The following is a 22,919-nucleotide window of genomic DNA, read 5'->3' on the forward strand; positions in this document are numbered from 1 at the left end:
ATGAGAGCTCCAATTTTCATGTGAAATCCATTTGTGGAGAATTTGAGCACTGGAATGTGAAAACATATAATAGAGTAAAATGATGATAACAAAATGCAATGGAGGTTATTCTTCAAAACAGTGATCACCAGACATTGCAATCAAGTAAAATGTGGCGATTCAAGCATGCCTGAACAATGTTAATCATGTGACTTTATGAAAATGAATTTGTCGCAATATGTTTAACAATTAATCAAAAAGGGTGCATGATAATCATGGTCTCATTTTCCTGACTGACGTTTTCACAAGACTGAAAATGTGGTCAGTAAATGTATCAGGATAGGTTTTGTCTCAAATAGAGGGACTTTTACATATTAAGTGGAATGGTTACAAGAATTTAGCTCATTTTGACTTTCGATGTTTCAAGAATGGGATATGAGATTCTATGGTGAATGCTGTTCCTCAGCTGTATGCAGATTAACTGAAGAGACTATACATACCAAGGCTCTTGAAGAAGGGCAAATGTGGGCTTCAAACATATTCAGAGAAACAATTTTGGCATTATATGCAATGATTGGATTTACTAAGCCAAAACAATATAAACAAAAGGATGTAATATCAGAAAATGTATATAGTAATAAAAAGAATATACTCACAACAAAATTACAAGAGAACTGTTTTAAAAAAAATATGAATCTGATTTGAAGCTGAATTATTGAAGAACTGCGAAGTCCAGAAAGGTTGCAACAGGAGCTTCCCCGCATAGCTGGATAGCAATTAGTACATGGAATGATTTGGCCCCATGATAGCAATTGAAGAATTTGTGAATACACACGTAATGGGTATTTTGGAAAGCAAGGAACTTTAAAATAAAGTCTCAACCTCCCTTAACTGACTCTTTTCAGCCCAATAAAGCCTGAAACAATCAGCTGAAAGTTAATAACCAGCAATGACACACCAGGAAATGCTCACCTGTCCCACCAGCTTGGGTTTGCTGGTGTTGGTTATATCGTATTGACGCACATCCCCGTGCAGCCAGTTGCTGAAGAATAAGTATCGATCGTCCATAGAGATCACGATGCTGGTGATGAGGCCTAAGGAAGCAAAAACAGCACTGAGAACCTCAAATGATAAGGTGCATACCACCATGGAGTATATGCTTCATAGCACACTGTGGTATTTGTTCTATTTATTATACATCAGTATTGCCAAGTGCAGATACCACAAGTTGAACCATATTGTTCTTGCAAGGTGAATAACACTTTGGACATAGTGTCGTCAGATGAAGAATTGAAGATGCCAGGGACTAAACTAATCCATGACAATGTGATCACCGCATACTGGCTGTCCATGTGCGCCAGTCTCCTTACATTGTCGATGCGGCAGAGGCTTCTTACATTGTCTATGTCCCACCAGTTGCTCAGCATCCACGCACCACTCACTCCCCGGATTGCCAGTCTATCAGCCCCAAGTCCTCAGAGGTTGGGGAGTCACAATATTGCTGTCAAAATTAACATATTGACTCCTCAAAATTGACCACCTCGATAAAGTTAAGTAAATGTTGAGTCGGAATATTAAACCTATACTTCTGAATATATGCTTAGCCTGAGGATATAGTGATAGTCAGTACATATTTAGTTATTATTATTGACCTCGATATTGTGACTTACAACAGCTCACAGTCGATCGATGTGCACAGTCCTCACATTGTCTCTTTCCATTCTTTAAACTCCTCGCTGTTCATTTTTCCTTCACTATCAATGGGCTTCAGGAGAGGGTTATGAGAGAAAATTGTTTGAATGTCTTTTGATGGAGCAAACACAAGGAGATGATGGACAGAGCGCTGAAACTTTTCAGACACTCACCCCCAGTCACAGATCTAGGTTGAATCCATCATCGTTCGTTATCTCACTTCACCACCCCATTTCAGACACAGTTATATGTCTTTTGAAGGAAACATTTTGATTTCAACTTTTTTGATTAAGAATGTATCCTGTACTTCAATTAAAATGCAATAACATTGCCACTATAATTCTACAGAAGGACGTCCATATTAGAATACGTCACTTCTGTCATGACTTTAAACAACTGACCTCCATGACAATAGATGTGCTCAACACAGATGTCAGTACCAGACCGCAGTGTCTCAAATAGAAACTAGGAGCCTGTCCTTCATGCATCAGTTCCATACATACCTGACTGACAGAATAGTGACTATAGCGACTGACCGCCTTCATCCCTTAACTCACCATGACAGGACAATACCTATAAGAACAGTTAATTCTTTACAGACATACTTGGGATCCCCTTAGGGACTTGGGGATTGATGATAAATGAATGTATGCATGGAATGCATGTTGAAAGATTGTATTCACATCAAATATTTCCTACAAATATAGGCACTATCCTTGAACTCTGAAACCCCCTGGTACCAAAGTCTACCACAAGCAAGCCAGCATGACTAAGTGCGGGTAAACAGCCCTCACAATGAAGCCATCACGCATGCCATCAACCCGCATGCAATTACATTGCGGTTGTTATAATGACCGCGTTGTAACAACGCATATCATTACCCCGCAAGTCAAAACGACGACTTGAGGAGAGGGGAGAAGGTCATGGATTTAAAATCCAACACTTTCCCTACTGTCCGCACAGACTTGAGTTGGAATAGTAAATTATACTATTCCAACATTGCAGCGCCCCCCTTCGCAAGTCGTTGTACTGACTTGCGGGTAATGGTATGCATTGTTACAACGCAGTCGTTGTAATGAACGTGTTGTAATTACCTGCGGGGTGACGGCATGCGTGTAAAGGAGGCATATTCCTAAGTGGCACAGAGGCCCATACCTTATAAAGGACACCATTGAGGTAAAGTTCTTTTACAAAAGCCCTCTCACAAGACTACCCAAGCTACCCTATCCAACTGCCCCGAAAAGCAACATATTCCGTTCACACTTCTTCGTGCCACCCAGCAAAAACTTTTCTAAACCTTTCTTCTTTCCACTATAGATGACCAATGTTTTCAAGCCATTCTACTGTACCCATCTTGAAGAGATGAGTGCATGCCACACTATTCTCTACCACGTATGAGCAATTTATTCAAGAAACTCCACTCTCTCGCACCTAGGAGAGACTAAGGCAAGCTAATCTACTCCTCAATACAAATGATAAAGCATGGCGATCCACCCTTCATTACCCCACTCCAGGGATACTATTTCAGGTCATCCTCCTCTACTCATCCAGAAGAGACTTGTGCAGAGCATCTGTTAGACCCTTTCTTAGGGAGTTGGGGTTTTCAGTGATTACTAACAGTATCCTGCATGAGTCCTGCTATTTACCACTGGCCCAGTCTGGAAGTAGTGTGACAGTGCAGTAGAGATTCTATTCCTGGAACAGTATCTTCTCTCCTACATTGGTGCAAGCCCCTTTGATGTCAAATTGACAAAGAACAACCAACTAGATTAGTCTAGCACATCCTACTGTCATCCCACCTAAGCGAGACTAAGAAAAGCTAACATGTTTTTTTCCAAACAGCACAGACTAGAAGATGCTATCCTCCTGTCCCCCACGCAGGACAAGCTAGGACAAATATCTAACCTTTGTCCAGGAAAGATTAGTTTAAACCTTCCTGCTTTTCAACACCTTAGTTCAAAACTATCATACGCTCTCCCCCAGGCCGGACTAGTTAACGCTATCCTACTAACCCCACCAAGGGAAGTCTAGTTCAACTGTTTTCTTCCCCAACATGAATAATAATAGGAAAGACATCCTCTTCTCCTTCTCCTATAAGAGTATTATTCCAGCCACCATCCTCTCCCCCAACAAAGAAAGACTGGAAAGACTAGTGCAAGCAATATAACTCTCTAATACCCAGGAAGAATCAGTTGAACACATCCTACTACCCATTCCCATGAAGGGCTAGTTGAAAGCATCATACCCTCCTGCCTAAGAGAGAATAGCTGAAGTCACTTTACTGCCCCAGCAGAGGCTACTTCGAGGTGTCCTTCTCTTCCACACCCGGGAACCTTGGGTGAGCTATGTATTCTCAGACCCCACCCATACAGACTAGGACAAGTCTTCCTACTCTTTCCTACACAGGACAAACTAACCCACACCCTCACCCAGGAGATACCACTGCAGAACGGCCTACTCTCCATTCCTAGAAAAGTCTAGTTCAAGCCATCTTACCCCTCACCTAGGTGTGTCCAGTTCAAGCCATCCTGGTCTTACCACCTGTGTAGGTTAACTCATTATACTTAATGTTGGATAAGTGACACTAGTGGATGCCATTCTACTGTCCAGCACCCAAGAGAGATTAGTTCAAGCTGTCCTACTCACTCCCTGAATAGACTATTTCAAACCATTCTACTCCCCCACCCTCCCAGGAGAGTCTCCTTCATGCAGGAAAGAAACACAGCTTGAAGTTGAGACTTGGGAAAGCAATAATCCTCTCCGCCCACCTGGAACAGCGTAATTCCAGCCATGATACTCCCGCCAAGTAAGCAAGACTAATGTAAGCTAGATAGTTTTCCAACACCCAAGAGGAATCTTTTCAAGCCATCCCACTCTCCCTTACCGAGAAACTACAAATTCAAACCATATACTCTAGCTCATGCAAGTGAGATTAAAAGCCATCCTACTCTCCAACACCCAGGAGAGACTAAGTCACGCCATCCTACTCTTTCCCAAATGAGCATGCCTGATGTAACCCGATTATCTCCATAACACAGAAAGGATTAGTTGAAGCCATCCTACCCTCCCATGGCCAGAGGAAACGAATTCAAGTGAATATGTGATATTACAACGCATTGTTACATCGTCCGCTTTTCAACTACTTGCGCTAGATGGCACGCTGGACTTAGGAATAGTATAACTTACTATTCCTACTCAAATTAGCGCAACAGCAGGGAAGGTGTTGGATTTAAAATCCAACACATTCCCTGGTATTACATGCCACCTAGCGCAAGTCGTTGAAACGACTTGCGATGTAATGCCATGCATGGTAACAACGCGAACGATGTAACGTCCACGTTGTTATCAACCTGCGTGCTATTACCAGCGTTGTAAATGCTGTCTCCCAATTCAAGCCATTCTCCTCTCCCCCACACAGGAGAAACTAACTGAAGCCATAATACTCTCCTCAACTAAGGAAGATTCAGGCAACCATATTACCCTCCAACTAACAAGACAACTAGATGAAGCCACCCTCCTCCTCTTTGGTAATCAAGGAGAGACCTGTCCATGTAATTCTTCTCTCTCACACTCACACACAAAACTTGTGACACCAATCAATTAGGCTATTCCTGACAATAGATCCTAAAAGAGGTAATCAATCTTCAGGAATACATAGCTAATGACTCCAATGTGCTGTGAATTTATTCCCAATGCTTAGTAGACATTTTAATGATTTTTCCTGATTTACCTCACTGTTCTCGAGAAGACGAACACAAGTAAAATTGGTGTTGGGGGACATGCATCTGATACCATTTTCACCATTGTTGGGCTAGCTCCTGACAGGTGGAGCCAGCAGCAGTTCCTCTGTCTAGATCTCTGGATTCTTCTGCACTCTCAATAAGTTGGAGAATCGGAGAGATGGGCGTACAAGGCATCCTCCTTTTTTGGTTGATGTCCCAATAGTGCTGTCCTCTAAATTAGGATCTATAAAAGGTTGATCCATCCCTAGCTGTGTTCCCCACAGACAGCTAATAACCCACTCCAGCTAGTTAGAAGATTACCCTATGCCGGCTATCAGTTTGCTCAACCCGGATAGCAACCATACAAGGAACCAAACCCCCGCATTTGGCTGTGATGGGTTCCCAGTAAGCAAGGTCAGCTATTTTATCTGCATATGTGATCTGGAGTTTTACACCGAAAGTTCCACCTTCCAGAAAACAATTATGTTAATATGTGGCTGAAGGGCTTTTAGAAGGTACATTTAAAGGTCTAGTGAATCTCAATTGGTGACAACATCAAGCCCAAAATACATTTAGCTTCTTTCGCTCTTTGAAGCCAATTTAACGAGGAAGATCAATACCCACTTGGCATTTCCGGCATCGCCCATCCTTCCACCTTCTTGTTGGGAACTTTGATCACCCTCTCGGCGGCCCAGTCTCCCTTCTGTTTGGGGAGAATAAGAAGACACAACAAGTCATCATGGTTCCAGGGAGATGATGAACAGTAAACGATAGGACAAACATTTCAACAATGAGAAACCCAATAATGGATTAGTCAACACAGCAAGAGTTTAATGTCACCCATTAGGAGGTGGCTCCTAATCCATCATTTATGATATGCAGGATGATAACTGAATTCATCTGGTACAAGAGACTTTAGCACCTTCATCCCCTAATCCCGCCTACATCTGGCTCAACAATTATAGAAACAAGCTATTGTCAATGGAGACATCTAGACTAATTCAATATTACCCACATAAAGACATCCCTATATTTTGATTATGATACAGAAGCAGATCACCAACGTCCTCTAAGCAAAGAAAATTTGTTGGCAGGTTCCTATAATCCCAACAGTGTAAATTTGAACCAGTTATTGACAGGGATACCACATGACCATATAGTAAGGCCCACATTGCATCTAAATGTCAAATGTTTAAATAGGTGTATTCACATTGAATTGCATTCTGTCAAAAGCTCCACTTCTTATTAATCAGTAAACCAATTTTTTGGTAAATCCTATGTGTAGTTTAGCACCACCTGATAATACCAAAAAAAGTTCACTTGTTCATCTTATCCTTGCACAAGGTTATAATAAGGGACCAACTCCTCCCCAATGTGGCTGAACGTCTTCTGTCTGCCTACTTCATCGCATCTTTTGCCTTCTTTAAGATACAGAATAATCTGGACTTCCCACTGCCTATACTTTATATGGCCCTGTTTTGTGGGAGGGGGTGTCGGGGGGGGGGCAGAAAGTACCTATTTATATATGTATTTCTATTTTGTTAAACTCATATTTCGTACAAGGATTTAAACAGGAATTTAAGTCCAAATCAGCCATTTAGTTTCCTCAATCAATTGTGCAAGAGTGTGTAAGTCAAGTAATGCATTCCATCGTTACATGGAAGTCACCTTATAACATAAGACATCAAAGCCAGTTTAATACGCTGAGTGTAAGGGAGAATAAGTAACATTTACTTTGCAGTTCTGTGCTAAGCAAAACCCCTCCTAAGTTTAAAACAATGAGCCCATAGTTAATATGGAAAAAAAAAATTCCCGCAATGGCATATCTTTTTCTTTCCGTAACTAGTTGCAGGCTGTGCCTTTTCGATTCTAGGGATGTAAAACTAAATGTTTAAATTAGATTTTGGGGTTTTCGCTAACAATTCAGAAGATAGTTAAAAGGATGGCAGGAATTTCCATCAAATGTATAGTGTGTCTGTGACACCATTACATTGAATGTTCCAGTGTCTTGTCTGCGAATTCAGGTAAAAAGACCAGAGAGAAACCTTTGGTCAGCCCAGTAGCGCTAAGTCTATAAATAGTTCAAAACCCTGACAAATAATGTGCTCATACCTGTGTGTGTATGTGTGTAACAGGTTAATAGTTTAAACATTTTTTATCCTAAGTGCTGTTTACTTCCCTAATGGAAGCCCTGAAAGTAACTGAATGGGCAAGTAAGTACATGAATCAAGAAGGGTCAGTACAAGCACATTGCAGCTCTGCCAAACCATTGAGACAGACAGTAAGGAATGTTGGCAGTGCAGTGAAGTAAAATGCTGCTACTCAGTACAACATTTCTCAAGTTAAGAATGCTAAGGAGGCGCTTTAAAGGAAATCAGTTAAAATCTGAAAAGGCTACAGGGACTACTTGTATCGTCTTTGCTTTTGCCAACCAAAGAAGGAACAGCGTTTCCTTGGTGATGACCTTGATACCAGTGCCAGGGGAAACAAAAAGCTAATGCTGGGTGCGCCTGAACCTGAGAAAAGGATAGGAGAGGCTCAGGAGATAGTGAGGTGCCTTAAACTGGGTGAAGTATTTTTAGAAGAGGTGGCATTGAAAGATTGCTGGAGAAGGTGAGGTTCTTCAAAAAAGCTTAATTGCCTGCGGACTGTGTACAGTGCCCCAGGAGAGGGAGGGAGAATGGATCCTTGTGCATGTGGCTGTGCCAGTTAAATAAACCAGACTGAAGGCCTATGCAATTAATCCCTTGCCTACTTGCACTTCGAGGGTTGTCCACATTCAATGATGTGCTCTTTAATACACTGGACAATTCATGCATGTTTTCTGTGAGGAACAGATCAGTACTGTGTCATCAGTGGTATTTTACAATGTCTTCAGCAAACATACAGTTAATGGATTTCAATTTGTTTATTTTTATACATGGGCGGCTTCTCATATCTCTGAGAGGGTGCAGACAACACTGCTGATTTCAAACCTGTATTTTGGGACTGCATCAAATCACATGCTGTGATTGTTGTGTGCGAAGCAGTCATTCGTCTTGCGTTTGAAGAGAGTTCTCTGTAAAGAATCAATCATTCTATACTTTCACTACTTTTCACTCTGTGGGGTAATTATTCTATGTGTTTTGAAATGATTTCGCTGTGTGCTTCCAAGAATATCTGCTAGTCTGGCATTAAGAGTTTGCAGCTGCTGGAAGGGACAATAGAAATTTCAGGTAAAATTCTGACCACTCAGATGTTGTCCTCGCACAGATGACATGCCCTGCGACCATCTGCATATCCTCTGGGCCTATCCTTTATAGAGGTGATAGTCTATGAACTCATGTCCCCTCAACTATCCTCCAGCTCTAAAGGTAGCAGGTTCTGTTTCCTGTGGCCAATCCCCTGAGTGCACCAAACATTGGTGCCAACAGATTCTAGAAACCTGTGACAATATGATGACCAATCCGACTCTTGAGACTAGAGGTACAGGGTGATGAGTCGCCTATATATTGCTAGAGGTAATAGGCTCTGTATTATTGGGCCAAATCCACAGACTCTCCCATTACCAGAGGTGAATGGTTTTATGCATCTCTGTACTAATCTGCCAGTGTCCATCCTGCCAAAGAGGTAAAAGACTCTGTGTTAATTTACTCATCCCTTATCACTATTTAATCCTAAAGGTGATATGCTCTGATTCTTTCTACCTATATAGTAAGTCCTTCAAGGACCAGGCAGGGAAAGTTGCTATAGTCCTTTCCCTGAGTGTGGTCGTGCATTGTGCCACTCAGTTATATACAAAAACAAACTGTGGTCTGACAACGAGGGATTATGCATGATCAGGCAATGAGGGAGGGATGATGAAGCATGCCAATAATAGAGTGGGTGAAGGTCTAACAACAAAAACAGCAATTGCTGTTTCCATGCAGGGTAAACCAATCTGTGGCAATATCATTCGCAGGATTCCATTAAAATCACATGCCTGTCTTAAATCCAGAGATTAAAAGCTTAGTAATCCTGTGTCTGTCCTCTTAACTCTTACAGTACTACAGACAGAGAAAAAAGACTAATAACTGTACGGCATACCTGGGTCTTGTAGAAGCGGAAGACGGAGCTGCCCCTGGAGCACCCAACGAACCCCTCCGCTGCATCGGGATCATGAAGGAATTTGACTTCCATTGGGATGGATCCGTCTTCGCCCAGGTCGAGAGTCTGAATCCGAGTGTGCTTGTTCCAGTCCCAGACATGAATGCTGTGTCCATACCTACCTGCATAGGATATATTTGGTTAGCATCACTCCAGTATTTTTCCACTTAATTTCAATAACTACTGCAGTCCCATATAATCTAAACACCCTTGATGGTCAGTTCTTCTACTCTACAATTTCTGAGGGTCATTTGGCATAAGCAAAGTGCCTCTCTCTTCTCAAATGCAGAACTAATGCTACCATGGAGCAGATCTAAAATTGACACCCCAAGACTAAACCTAAGGTTTAGTAAAAAACAAAGACATTCACCCCAAAAACTTGACCTGGGTTCCAATAAAAACAAGGTGCCAATTCAAAATTCCACACTATTCCTAAGTAAAGATCGCCATAGAAAGGACAATAAATACATAAGCTAGTAGCCTGAATCTGTTTATGATTAAAAAAAAGTTCTGGTCCTGAAAGGGAGTGCTGGTGCTCACCATCTGTAAACACCGGTACAAATTAAACACGGTCTATGGACACGAGGGAGTTCAACAAATGGCAGACTTGCGGGGTCCAAGGATTCAAGTTGAGAGGCACCATGAACTGCCTTGATGAACTCTAGTTCTGCTCTTAGTACTAGAAAATGTATTTGACAAATGAGCGGTCCTGGTACTCACAACTGAAAAGATCAAGATTGGAATAGATTTAACTGGTTAGTACTTGCCCATGTAGAGCATTGATGTTTCCCTAGCCTTTGGAAAAGCACTGACTTAAATACCCACACCTTCTTATCTCTTATGATATTTACATCCAAAAAGGAGACACGAGTTTGCTGTATGGCTCCCACCCACTAAAAGGAGTTATCTGTTTTCCATACTCAGGGTCTGATTCACAAAGAAAAGTATAGAAATAAAGGCAAATATCTACAACCCCCAAAACGTTTTTTTCCAATCTTTTCTAATCCATTATCCATTCCCTTCATTCTAGAAAACATGGAGTAAATCTCTGACCATTTCCAATGTGGGAATGCGCCATATTTCAGTTTCTGAATGCCCACACACTTCGAAGCTAAGTTCCTCCTACTTTTCAAGCCTTGCGTGGGATCTCCTACAGCGGATTTCTTTGCGCGCATGGCAGAGATATCTTCAGTAGTAAAACCCTATTTGACTGTCTGGAAACTTTTTGTGAGTTCCTAACAAGCATAAATGGGGACATGTACCCTGAAAGAAGGAGTTTCTCACAGGGGTGCCTCCCAAGGGTGGACCTGCTCCCAGCAATGCACGGATTACGCGCCTCCCCGCTCAATAGAATTTGATTTAGAATACATCTCTCCCAGCAGGGAGTACAGTCCAGCTCTCCCACTTTATCGCCTTAATCTGTTTCACAGCAGGAGGTCTCTGATTGGTATATATATATATATATATATATATATATATATATATATATATATATACACACACATACCTTCACGGTCAGGCCCTCAACGGCCAGTACATTTAAAGCATTGGGTAAATGGGATGCAACCACCAGAGGGTTAGTGAGAACTATACAAACTACAGTTATTATTACACATTCTAGAAACGCTATATTTAAAAAAAAAACATTAAGTTTTAAAAACAAACAAACAACAAACAAAAAACATTTAAGGGTGAGTACACCATGCCAAGCCCACAACAGGAAATCAGTGACACTTTATAGAGAAGGGAAACAGAATTCAGGGGAGGGACAAGGGGAGACGAGTCTCCCACAACCATCATCCGTTGTATGACGGAACAGCGCAGGGAAATACTCTGCATGCCTTTACCACACATTTTTTACCCCGCATTTTTTTTAAATCGCATATGATTTTACAACATATACCTTTATCACACATTGTTAAGTATATGTTTATATATATATATATATATATATATATATATATATATATATATATATATATATAAACAATTTATTTGTGTTGAGAGACCCCCCACAACCCGAACTTGCCATCAATACGTGGGAAAGGCATACGTTGTACAAGCATATGCATTTTAAAAACATATGTGGTAAAAAAATGCGTGGTACTGGAACAACGTGATAGAACCTCAGCACCCCGCAGTTTCAGTTCGAAAATCCCCCCACAGGGCTCTCAACTCAGGAATGCTTCCTGACTAGACACTCCCATCCCAGCATCGTCACCAACCAGATCCAGGTTACAAAGAGTAAGATTTAGATTCATGCAACGAAATTGAATATAGCTATTCCTTGTAAAAAAGCTTTTTCAGTCCAAGCTAAGGACATGTAATCTTGTGCTAGAACAGTCTTTGTCCAGTGTCAAAGTTTCTAGTCCTGTAGTTTTGCAGCCAACACGTGTTTCGCCCCGTACTCTGCACGCTGGTGTGAGGCGTTTTCAAGGCTTAGCCGATTTGTCGGTTACACCAAGTTTGATGGTCACCTTATCTTTGATCGGATCCGTTAGAGAAGCTGAGTGCTATTTATGCGGTGGTTCCCATTGAATATTTATGGGAGGTCTAGTGAAACCTTAACAGCATGATGATCCTTTCATAGTGATACAGGAGATGCTAATTTTGCCGTAATTGTCTGTCGCTGCATGGTATTGAAATGCATCAGTGATAATTCTCTCTTTAGTGGCAGGGCATCACATCTGGTTCTAGGATGAACGGGGACAACGCTTGGACCAGTTGTCCCATCACAGGATCAGATGCTGCTTACTTTAGCCAACCAGACCACATCATGATTCCCCCTAATATTTGGACAACTGAAGTGGTCACTGCTCCACTTCTCTCAGCTCAGCACCCAACAAAGTGCATTGCCCACGTGAAGAGCATAACTGCAATCTCCTATCCCAAATCCCGGTTCCTCTGGCAGTTCTCGGTTACTACTGGAGCACTCTAGCAGTGTGATGGTCCTTCATCGGTGCCGAACAGTTTATAGCCATTCATCAGAGCACATTATTTGCTGTTCCTATGAATTTATTATGTGGTAGAAAGGTAGGAGTGTTGTGTCTTATTCTTACTTTTTCCATACATTTTCCCCGAAGGCTATGCTTTTGGTATGAGCGATACAAGAGTGAATCACAAGTACCAGACAAGGTCTTTATGTACTCCAGGTTGGCTTTAGTGGCACTTTACCAATCCAAAGCTGTTATAGTGTGCCTAGAATGGTGCAATGCTTGTCATTTTGTAGATCTGGATGGCTAGCACTTGCTAATCCGTTACAAAAAAAAATGTCAAAAGCTTTTGACACTTTTCTAGATTGGAGTGGTTGGCATTGGGATTATCCTATGTTTTAAAAGTTGGTTAAAACGTCCAACATTTAGGGCCAGCAGATATAGAGTGCCAGTTGGGTTTTTAGATGACTTCCACATAAAGAAGCAGCTTTCCTCCTATAGACTGGAAACTACCCATGATTCCCTACTGATGTCTTGCATAATGTGAGGGGAACTTCAAGTTTGCTAAGACATGTTTGGAGCTATACTATGTGTTCAAAGAGATGTGTCTGGTCAAAGGTATGCTATTCGGACGAGCTCTAACAAAAGCGAAACGTGTCAGGAACACCCCTCCCACCTCTTGCAGCAACTATGTAAAAGAAATCTTGATAAATGGCTCTCCAGGGCTCAGGTTTAGTTTGGCAGGTTCCATAAATGGATTGGCGGTGTCAATGAGATAGAAAATAGGTTGTTTAGGAAAGGTGCTCTCATATCCAGTACTAGGCAGATTAACTACCCAATTGTGAAAAATATGAAGGTGTTTTACCAAGAATGATGAAAAATGTATATATCAGTGTAAAAATAGTGCGGCTTTATTAGCCAACCTTAAAGTCAATTCATAACGTATTAGTTGTTCTTACATCTGTGCATTTTTGAGTTTACAGAAGGGATCTGGGATGTTTAACTAAGTGAAATATCCAGATATATGCATAAAACGCGACTATTGTAAGGTATGTCTCTATTCAAGATGGACCTCAAAACAAGAAGAGCCGCTGTGAAGTTCTGAAAACAGAGTAGATGGGTCAATGGAGTTGACAAATGACTAGGGTGAGACAACTGTGTTAGTTTATGTTGCAGCGAACAAGTGGCCAACACACTTCAGCACACTCACAAATGCGGATTGCTGGTACATTTTAGGAAAGTGACTGGCTTATGCACCTCGTCTTTCTTTCTGAAATGAGTATTTAGGTTAGGGGAACACATGGCAAAGTTGAAGATTGTTGTATGCAGCATTAATTTGCATAGAAGTGTTTGAATGACTCGTGCTTAGACCAATGTGCATGTTGCCATGATGCAATGCAAATGGCCACATCACTGCAGAGTCAAGAAATGTAAATACATGTTGTTGCTTTCCAACTACTGACACACTCATGGAGTACCCAATGAGATAGTGTACTGCTAATAACACTAAAGAACAATTTCTCTAAAACTATTGGTATGCGATATTCTCAACCTGCAAAGTCATATTTCTTGGTCTGCCACTTCATTTATTTTTTGTTTGTGAGACTGTGCTGAAATGTTCTCCATTTTATTAAAATATTTTCTAACTTTCTAACAAGGGAATTCCACCAAACAGCCCTAGCAGGACCAGGCTTTCTTCATTATATCATCTGAAAGTGACATTTTTGACGAGTGCCTATTCGTGATTGGAAATTGAAATGATAACCATCCAAATATCTGCGAGCAGGAAGCTAGATGTGAAAATGAGCACACTTATGTTCTCCTATTGGATGGATCATCGACAAGGAATTTACTGGGTGAGACCCTTGTTGGTAATTGGTAATCCTATAGGCCTTTCTCAACTGGGGGGCAATTCATTACCCAAAGCACCTCCAGCGAGAAGTGAGAATCTGATACACTGTCCTAACATAAAATACTCAAGGAGTCGATAAGTCATGAATATCTTCAATTTACAGCTATGAGCACCAATGAGGATGTGGGAGCAGGAAGATAGAGAGGGCGCGATGTGAGAGACAGCCAGAGCGAAAGAGAAGATAAGAGCATACTGGAGTGGGACAAAGAGGTGTCTGACTCTGCTCAAGCCCCGCCGGTCTTTAGGCGGGACCTGCCAGTCAGGACCTTACCCATTTCCCCCATAAGCCAATCCAGCTACCTCATAAACCCAATTTCCCCATAAACCAATCCAGTTTAAGTGCATATTTAGTTTGATGTGAAACCCTCTTGATTATTTGTAACAATGAACCAGAAAGGAACAAGTTACTTACCTGTAAAATTTGCATTGCAAAATGTCCCTATAACAGATTTGTATTATATGCATTATCCCTCCTTTAAGTGATGGGTCAAAATAGCATCTGGTTTTATGTAAACATTCAAGTGAGTGGGTTCAATGGTACATTTTACTCTAATACAGAAACATTTCTATTGCTATAGACACTTGGAAAAGAAAAGTTCTTTGAAATTTACATGCTCTACTTAGATCACAGGGTTGATAACCCTTTGGAGAGATCTGCGTGTACCCCTTAGTTCAGAGATAGTTACGCATCCCAGGTGGACCGACTCAACATTTTGTCCATCTGGTGATGAATTGAGCACCACTGGTGTGAGTAAAACCTATTATTATTATGGTAGTGATGACCAAATCAGGTTGTGGTGTATACGGTAAACATGGTCAACAGATAGCACAAACGTTCAATAGGCTCCAGGGAGCGATGTCTCTTACCCTCCTTTACATCTTCTTCCTTGTAGCCATCAAACATGTATTTGGTGATTCCCCATTCGCTGCTGACCATGACGTTGTGGCGGGGCTGGTACCAGAAATCGTAGCCGAAAGGCGCTGCGTGGCCTTCCTTCTCCCAAGCCCCCTTCACCTCGAAGGTCTCACCGTCTAGTAACACAAACCCACCTGTAGAGGACAAGTGAGTGAGCCAACGGTGGCCATGAATTCTGGTTGTAAATTCAGTGTACCTGGGTGGAGGCCCACTTTTGAGAAAAAACATCTCACCACATGATGATGCCACATTTCCAGACTTCAGAAATATTCCTCAAATTCGAATTCACTGATTTGACCGTTCGCGTGTTTTATTATTTTTAGTACAAACCACATTTGTCAGCTTTTTGACATCATTAACACACTTTCATTTCATTACTGTCTACCTAGCATTCCTCTTTCTTTAAATTCCTATTTAAATCTCTTTGGCAATTGCCAATAGATGTTAACTGTGGCCATCTGTAAAACAGCAGTTTAATGGTGAACAAGGAAAGGCAAGCGGACAAACTCATTATTTTATAAAAAAAACTGCAAGATTTAGGGCCATATGTATCATCAAACTATTTTGCATTTCCTAAATAGCGAATTTTAAGGAATCGCTATTTAGGAAATGCAAAACGGTATGTATGTACAAAATCGCTTTTCAATAGCGATTCCTTAGCATTCCTAATTTGCGATTAGCAAATTGCTAATCGCAAATTACCCATTCATTTCCATGGGCCAGGAGGCCCATAGGAATGAAAGTGCAATTTGCAATTAGCAATTAGCTAATCGCAAATTAGGAATTTTTTCAAGGGTGCAGGGGTGTCTCAAGAACACCCTGCTGCACCCCTGAAAAAGACATTTGGGGGCATATGGCGCACATACATGCCCTAAGGGAATGTATGGGCGTCATATGGCACCTGTGTTTTTTTGTAAAAAAGCTTTTTGAAAAGAATTCGCAACTTACCACCAACTAGAAGTTGGTGGTAATTTGCGAATCCTTAATGGCAATTTTTGAATATTTTTTGTTTGATACATTGCATTTAAGGAATCGCAAAATTTGCGATTCCTTAAGTACAATCGCAAAATAAGGAATAGCAAATTTTGCAATTCCTTATTTTGCATCAAACATGTTTGATACATACCATTTATCTAATTAGCATTCGCAAAGGCCGAAATTCGCAGAATTTCGGCCTTTGCGAATGCTAATTAACTTGATACATATGGCCCTTAGAACTTATTTAACACTTTGGATAAATTGACTTAGCCCCAATTATATGCTGAGATCGATATATCAAAGATGGTGTCCATCTTTCCCATTGATTGGCATGGCATCTCTTTCTGCTAGTGGGCCTGCCATGCTGCTAGGACATAGCAGAACCTAAGTAAAGGCTGATATATCAGTGCATTCATTAACATTTCCTTTATGCCCCCTCGCTTTATGCACTGACATTAAACTATAGACTCTGCCTTTAAATAAATTAAATACACAGAATTTGCCTCTAGAGTTGGATCCCTTACCCAGGCTACCTTGAGTTTTTGTATACAACTTAAAAAGTCACACTGAGAAGAGTTAGATCTTCCGAATTTACAATAAAAACTTTTCTCGCGAGAAGCACCGGTACTGCTTAAGAAAAGGTTTAGCATCCATGCTTAGCAGTGTCTGCCCAGTTCAATTAAGAGTGTAGAAAACAGTGAGACATTCTGCCCCTGTCCAAATTAAGGACCAGCTTGCATTCCTACGGTGTAGTGTAACTGTTGACAAATTAAAGGTGTAGAAGCCTAATAAAGAGTACTATTACTGCATTATTAAACACACAGGCTCTGGTATAATGGTGGTAATTCTTGGGATGTGTAGAGAACTCACTGGACACTTTTAATGCCAACCTTTGCAAATTAGGAAAAATTATTGGAATATTGTGCGCCCCTGTGGCATTGCATGCTTGGCATAATACCTCCTCCTGCATAGTGGTGGCAATTCTAGGCATAGTATGGGTAAAAATGGCATGATGGGGGTGCAAACACTTGACATATAACTTACATTGCTTTCATATATTGTTGATACATATGCAAGAGAAACTAAATGTTTCCTCATGTGAAACACCGGTATTTGGGGATAAAACGTCTGGAAAAAAATACTAAGCGAGTATTTTAGGACAAACTAGTCTTTCATAAAGATGACATGCTCTTCTGGGACAATTGGGGACACTGGATCTGGTAGCAAAGTGTGCTTATGTTTTTAAATTGATAAGTTGATGATTGAGGGGAAAATAGTTGCATTTCCTGTTATGTTTGAGATACTTAATGGCAGATTTTGTTCCTTCATGCTGTCCCTTCTTATTTCATGACTGGTGGGTGCTTTTCATCATCTATATTGATTAGCCTTCTTTTGATATTACTGCTTTTTGATGCCTGCAGCTCTAGGATTAATAATGCAAGTGCACCTATAAGACTCCTGAAGATGTGTCTCCCTCCTCTTTCTACAGCCTGTCAAATTAAGTCCTGTGTAATCTCATTTTTCCACACTGGACCGTTAAACTAGACGGTTAGTCCTATAGTAAGATTGACAATTTCCACGAAATGTGCCGAATGAAAAAAGGTGGAAACAGTGGAGTAGCAAGGTCAGGTGGTACCCGGTGCGGAACATTTCTTGTCACCCCCGGCTTGACAAAATGGCAAAAATATGTGTTTAAAACACATATTTTGTCGGCCCCCTCAGTGATGACACTTGTCACCCCCGGCTTGACAACATGGCAAAAATATGTGTTTAAAAAACATATTTTTGCCATTTTGTCACCCCCCCTCAGTGATGACGCCTGGGGCGGCCCGCACCCACCGCACCCCCCTCTTCCTACGCCACTGGGTAGAAAGTGGATTGCAGAAGTGAAAGAAGGTACTATGTATGTTTTGAAAATTAACAGACCACATTAATTTTTTATCTAGGATTTTTGAATTTCTAATATCTATCTCTTTTTACAGAATTTTTAGTGAAATAATGCTAAAAATGCACAATTTTGCCTCTGTTTCAAACCTTTTTTTCATTAAGAGTGAACCCCAAAGACCTTTGTTGAGGTCCAGGCTTGCTTGGAACACAGAGAACTTGGTCTATTCCATAAGTACCTGTTTAGAAGCTAAGCCTTGTTTTTAGCAAATGTAAATGCAAAGTATGGACTAAATTCACTAATTGACCATATTTTACAATTGAAAGAGGAGAGCATCCATGCCCCCAAACACATCTGGAGAAATTATGGATCACATCCTTCCCTCCCCCGTGTGCGATTTGTAGCGAATACTTGTTCCCCAGCTACTAATAGGCATTTCCTGCAGCTACTCTACACTGCTGTCCTCCATGTCACCCCCATTTTGAAAGTTCAGGACCTGGGACGCACCTTTGCGTAGCAATCACAATAAGATGATGGGCGGAGCGCTGAAACTTTTCAGACACTCACTGCCAGTCACATATCTGGGTTGAATCCATCATCGTTCGTTAGCTCACTTCGCCACCCCAGTTCAGACCCAGCCATATGCAAATCAGTCTTGACCCTGCACCTCATGGGAACAGTCCAGCCCGAACTGCCAAACCAGGTCTTCCCTGAACCGGAAACAAGCATTCTGGGAAGATTCAGGGTTTCACCCCTTATCAGCCTGGCTAGCTTGAATACAATGGTACTTTGGCATCCCCTTTGGAGCTTTGGCTCAGCATAGTACAAAAACTGCCTCTGCTTCTGTACAGGAGCCCTACTGGGAAGTGCTGGAATTCCCCATTAGCAATGTAACATGAGGAATGAAGAGTGCCTGCACTGTTATATGAAGTGTGTTTGTGCTCAGACCTGAAGTGCTGGTACTGCCCCCTCAGTGGGAAAGCGCTCCTGCTGGGAAGTGTGGGCCCATTTCTATTAGGAGTGCATCATACACAATGATAATTTCTGATTTTGTCCCATTTGAAGGATAAGAGCACTGCGGGGTGTGCAGACACTATCCCATTATGCACATAGAAGCTCCACTGAGGGGTGCCAGTACCATCCAATCAGAAAGATAGCAGCCTTACAGTGAAGCCAGGGTACTGTCCACTTGAAAATACTGCAGCTCGGTTAGACGCCGCTGCATTGCCCCTCCAAAACTATGGCATCCATGCTAGGAATTGGCTCAAACACAAAAAGTGATGGAAATAATGTTTGCAATGTATCTAACCACTAGCAATTGCTAGGGGTAGCATTCCAACCCATCCTTCATTTACCCACCATGCCACATCAGCTTGGACCCAGACATATGCAAATTAGTCTAGACCCTGCTCCAATAGGAACAGTCCAGACCGAACTTCCAGGCCAGGTCCTCTCAGCTTGAATTCCAGTTCATGGCTGGACTCTTCCTACTGCAAACATTCCTCACATTACCTTTTGTGTGTTTGACGCTAAGAATTGGCATCACTTTTTCTAAAGTGCAATAGAGGGAGACACTCAGAATCCTGCCCTATGTAGCCATCTAATTGGACTGTTAATACTTTGGACTGACACAGTCAATTTCTACTTCAGGTATCACCAAATGAACAGTGTCTCAGTCCTTTGATGTGGGTTGGTGATGCTAGGTCATGTTCTGATCTCTGTTTTTGAGGTAACACTGTTTACTGCCCAACAAAGGCTACAGGTTACAGTCTTAATACCCTAAGGGTAGGTGGTCTGTACCTTTGGGTTTGCCGGATGGATCTGCCACAGAGCTGATCATGACCTCGCCGCTGCCCAGACAGTGTAGAGAATGAAGATACGCCTGGTTGCTCTTGACGTAGACTTCAGTAGGTTCGATTGCCTATGGATAAAAATTGCAGAAACTCATTCGTGAAGGATTTTAGTGTCCAAGCCTAACCCTTTCTCCCAATGGCCACTGTCTGCTGAATTTATGCCTCTGTTCATCTTGCCCAAGCTTGTAATAAGACTATCAACATTTTAAGAAATCCAGAACTCTTTGAATTAGTTGGTGCATTAAGTTCAGTACAAATATATCTGGTGAGGTAAAACATTTTGAAATCAATATTCCATTACAGCTGATTTTCTATCTTTTTTAACATTGGCAGCCTGGAAAAGAGTAGCAGACCTAAGGGATGACAAATCACCAAGAGCAAGGAGTCTTAGAACCTTCTGGGGTAGCTTCAGAAATTTCATCCGCAGAGTGGGGGCAGATCGTTTCTTGTGAAGAAGAATCTTTTAATACGCCAATGAGGCGTATCTGATTCAAGCTATTGAGGAAAATTGAATTTTGCCCTGTCATGTGTCCCTACGTGTTCCCCATTATATGTTATATGTGCATGATCGATATGCATATGTTCCCCCTTGACTGAATAAAGACGCAATTATAGTTGTGTCCAACGTTAGTATGCCAGTTATCCAGTCTTCGTGAAAGCAACGAGTATTAGGCCTATGTTGCCAACGTCTTTACATTGTGCACGATAAATCATCGAGTTGTCCCCGTTTCTAGGCCTCACAGGGCCCGGACACCAGATTCAAGCTTCGAGTCTCCTAAAACCACTCTGAGGAGCGATGCAGCCCCTCCCGCATCCCTGACCCTTCACTTCCTTTCTGCCAAGCAGCGCGGTGCCCGGCCCGGCCTGGCCTGCCTGCCTGTCTGCCAAGAATATGTTATGCCTCTAGTTATCAGTTCAGCTCCCCGGCTTCACATTCCTAAGCTAACGAACCGCATAAACATCTTCATCTATAGTCTAGTCTTTCTGTCTCCATGCAAGAGAATTACTGAATTAGTATCCATAGAAGATTCATAGCACACGCAATACATAAAGAAATATATGCATGCACCAGCCTTAGTGTCAAGTAGCCTTTGCCCTGATGACTTTTAGATTCAAGCAACATGTACTCCAAACACGAGATACCAGATATGCTATAGGTACATGTCGTCCTGACATCCCAGACTTTAGTCTCCTCTTCTAGTGCCAGAAGTCAGAGCCCCAGCTCTCCCCAGTTACACGTCATGGCCCGTTTGCGCGCACCAGTAGGTTAAAGGTTCCAGCTGCCCAGGTAGCCCCCTCCATGTATCCACCCATTTATGACACTTCTGTGACGTTTACATCACATGTCTCTGTGCACGCCCTGAGCACGCCTTCTTTTTACGCCCATATGTTCTTATCTTCCGTTTGTCACTTGTTACGCCTACTGTATTCAATGTAATTGTACTGTTTTACTATATATACTGTATGATGTTAATATGACATTAGGCTTTTCTTCCCCCTTGTGTCTGTCCCTTCCTGAACCTTTGCAGGTGATGGAACCCGATGGTCCATTGGCTCGAGCCATCTGATTAAACCCCGTTTGACTCAGATACCACGGATTCTGCCTCTTATTTATTGAGCTATCCTTTTTAGTTAATGCATAGAAAAATAGTACCGGTAATTATTTATTTATTTACCACAAAATGGCGCCCGAACAGGGACGAGCCCCTTCCCCACGCGCCGGCGATGTAACGCAGGCCCCCTGACCCTTCTACAGCCGTGACGGAACCCTACGTGCACGTGCAGATATTTCTGCTTCAAGTCTCCCTCAGGCCCACGGAGGAGACGGAGACTGCGGTCCGGCATCCAGACGAGGCGGTGAGGAAGGCGGGTCGTCCCGACCAGAGCCCAAGCCGAGAGAGCAAGGTCCGAGGTATCCGGAGGCCCACCTGTAACCGAAGCCCGAAGCCCGAGGCGCATGCGTAGTGCGTAATAGTAACCAGACGTCGTAGCAGTCCAGTCCGAGGCCTTCAGTTTTGCTTCCCGGTGAGTACCGTTGCTGGGGGTATCTAGACGGGTGTTCATTAATTTGTGCCCGGTCCGACGGGTTTGGGTACACAGATCTGGTCCGACGTGTTCACCTAGGTGGATACGGTATGACGTGTCTCTTTAGGAGACCGGTATGTTCTGTACTGTTTTAGCAGTGCATCCAGTAATTCTAGTAAGTCTGTTCTCTGGTATAGCTCCTCGAGGAAGTTCCAGTATTATGTTTTCGAAGATACTACCTATCTGTTCGAACTGTTATTAATGTGTTTTTGATGTCATGGTATGAGTGATTGTTTTGCTGTTCATTACTGTGTTTATTGTGTATTGTGTTCAAGTTCAAGTACGGTTCAAATATGCCGCTGTTTTCGAAGTTACGTCAGATAAAAACCAGAAAAGGGTTACTCGAAGAATCAGTTCCTGTCCCTCCTAGGGACAGTCCTGGACATTTCATGTATCACAAGCATGGCTTAGATGCCATACTGTATCTAGATTTATGGGTGGACTACACCAAAGATCTCGAAGAGAAATATAGATGGCCTATTTCAGGAACATGGGATGCCGAGTGCATCATGAGAGTAGAAGAAGCATTATGGAAAAAGAAAGCCAGACAATCCCAGAAAGATGCCATAGAATTATGGCGTAAGGAATCACATAAAAGAACAGAAAAGGAATTCAGAAAAGCAGAACTAAGTAGGGAATCCTCCGAAAAAGCCCAAGAAAGGGAATTATTAGAAGAAGTTAAACGAGTTAGAGCAGAACAGTCAGACAGACAAAGAAATGCCCTTATTAAAGGTATGTATCCTCTTCTCGCCGAGGGTTTGCCGAAGACGACCCCGGAAACACTCTGTAATTTACCGCCACCATTGGTCCCGACTAAGCTACGTCATAAACCGACTGCA

General features: G+C 42.1%; 1 protein-coding gene across 1 annotated transcript in view; it reads right to left on the minus strand.

The window, feature by feature from the left end:
• The window catches only part of LOC144798371 (methanethiol oxidase-like), a 73,062-nt gene that overhangs the window by 19,592 nt on the left and 30,551 nt on the right, over window positions 1-22,919 (minus strand). Inside the window, exons 5-9 of the mRNA XM_078669207.1 lie at window positions 19,943-20,063; window positions 15,231-15,413; window positions 9,459-9,640; window positions 6,018-6,096; window positions 952-1,073 (exon numbers count right to left, since the gene is read on the minus strand). Of these exons, the coding sequence (XP_078525333.1) occupies window positions 952-1,073; window positions 6,018-6,096; window positions 9,459-9,640; window positions 15,231-15,413; window positions 19,943-20,063 (687 nt within the window). The remainder of the gene's footprint in view (window positions 1-951; window positions 1,074-6,017; window positions 6,097-9,458; window positions 9,641-15,230; window positions 15,414-19,942; window positions 20,064-22,919) is intronic.

Source organism: Lissotriton helveticus, chromosome 12, assembly GCF_964261635.1.
Source record: "Lissotriton helveticus chromosome 12, aLisHel1.1, whole genome shotgun sequence".
Classification (NCBI taxonomy): Eukaryota; Metazoa; Chordata; class Amphibia; order Caudata; family Salamandridae; genus Lissotriton; species Lissotriton helveticus.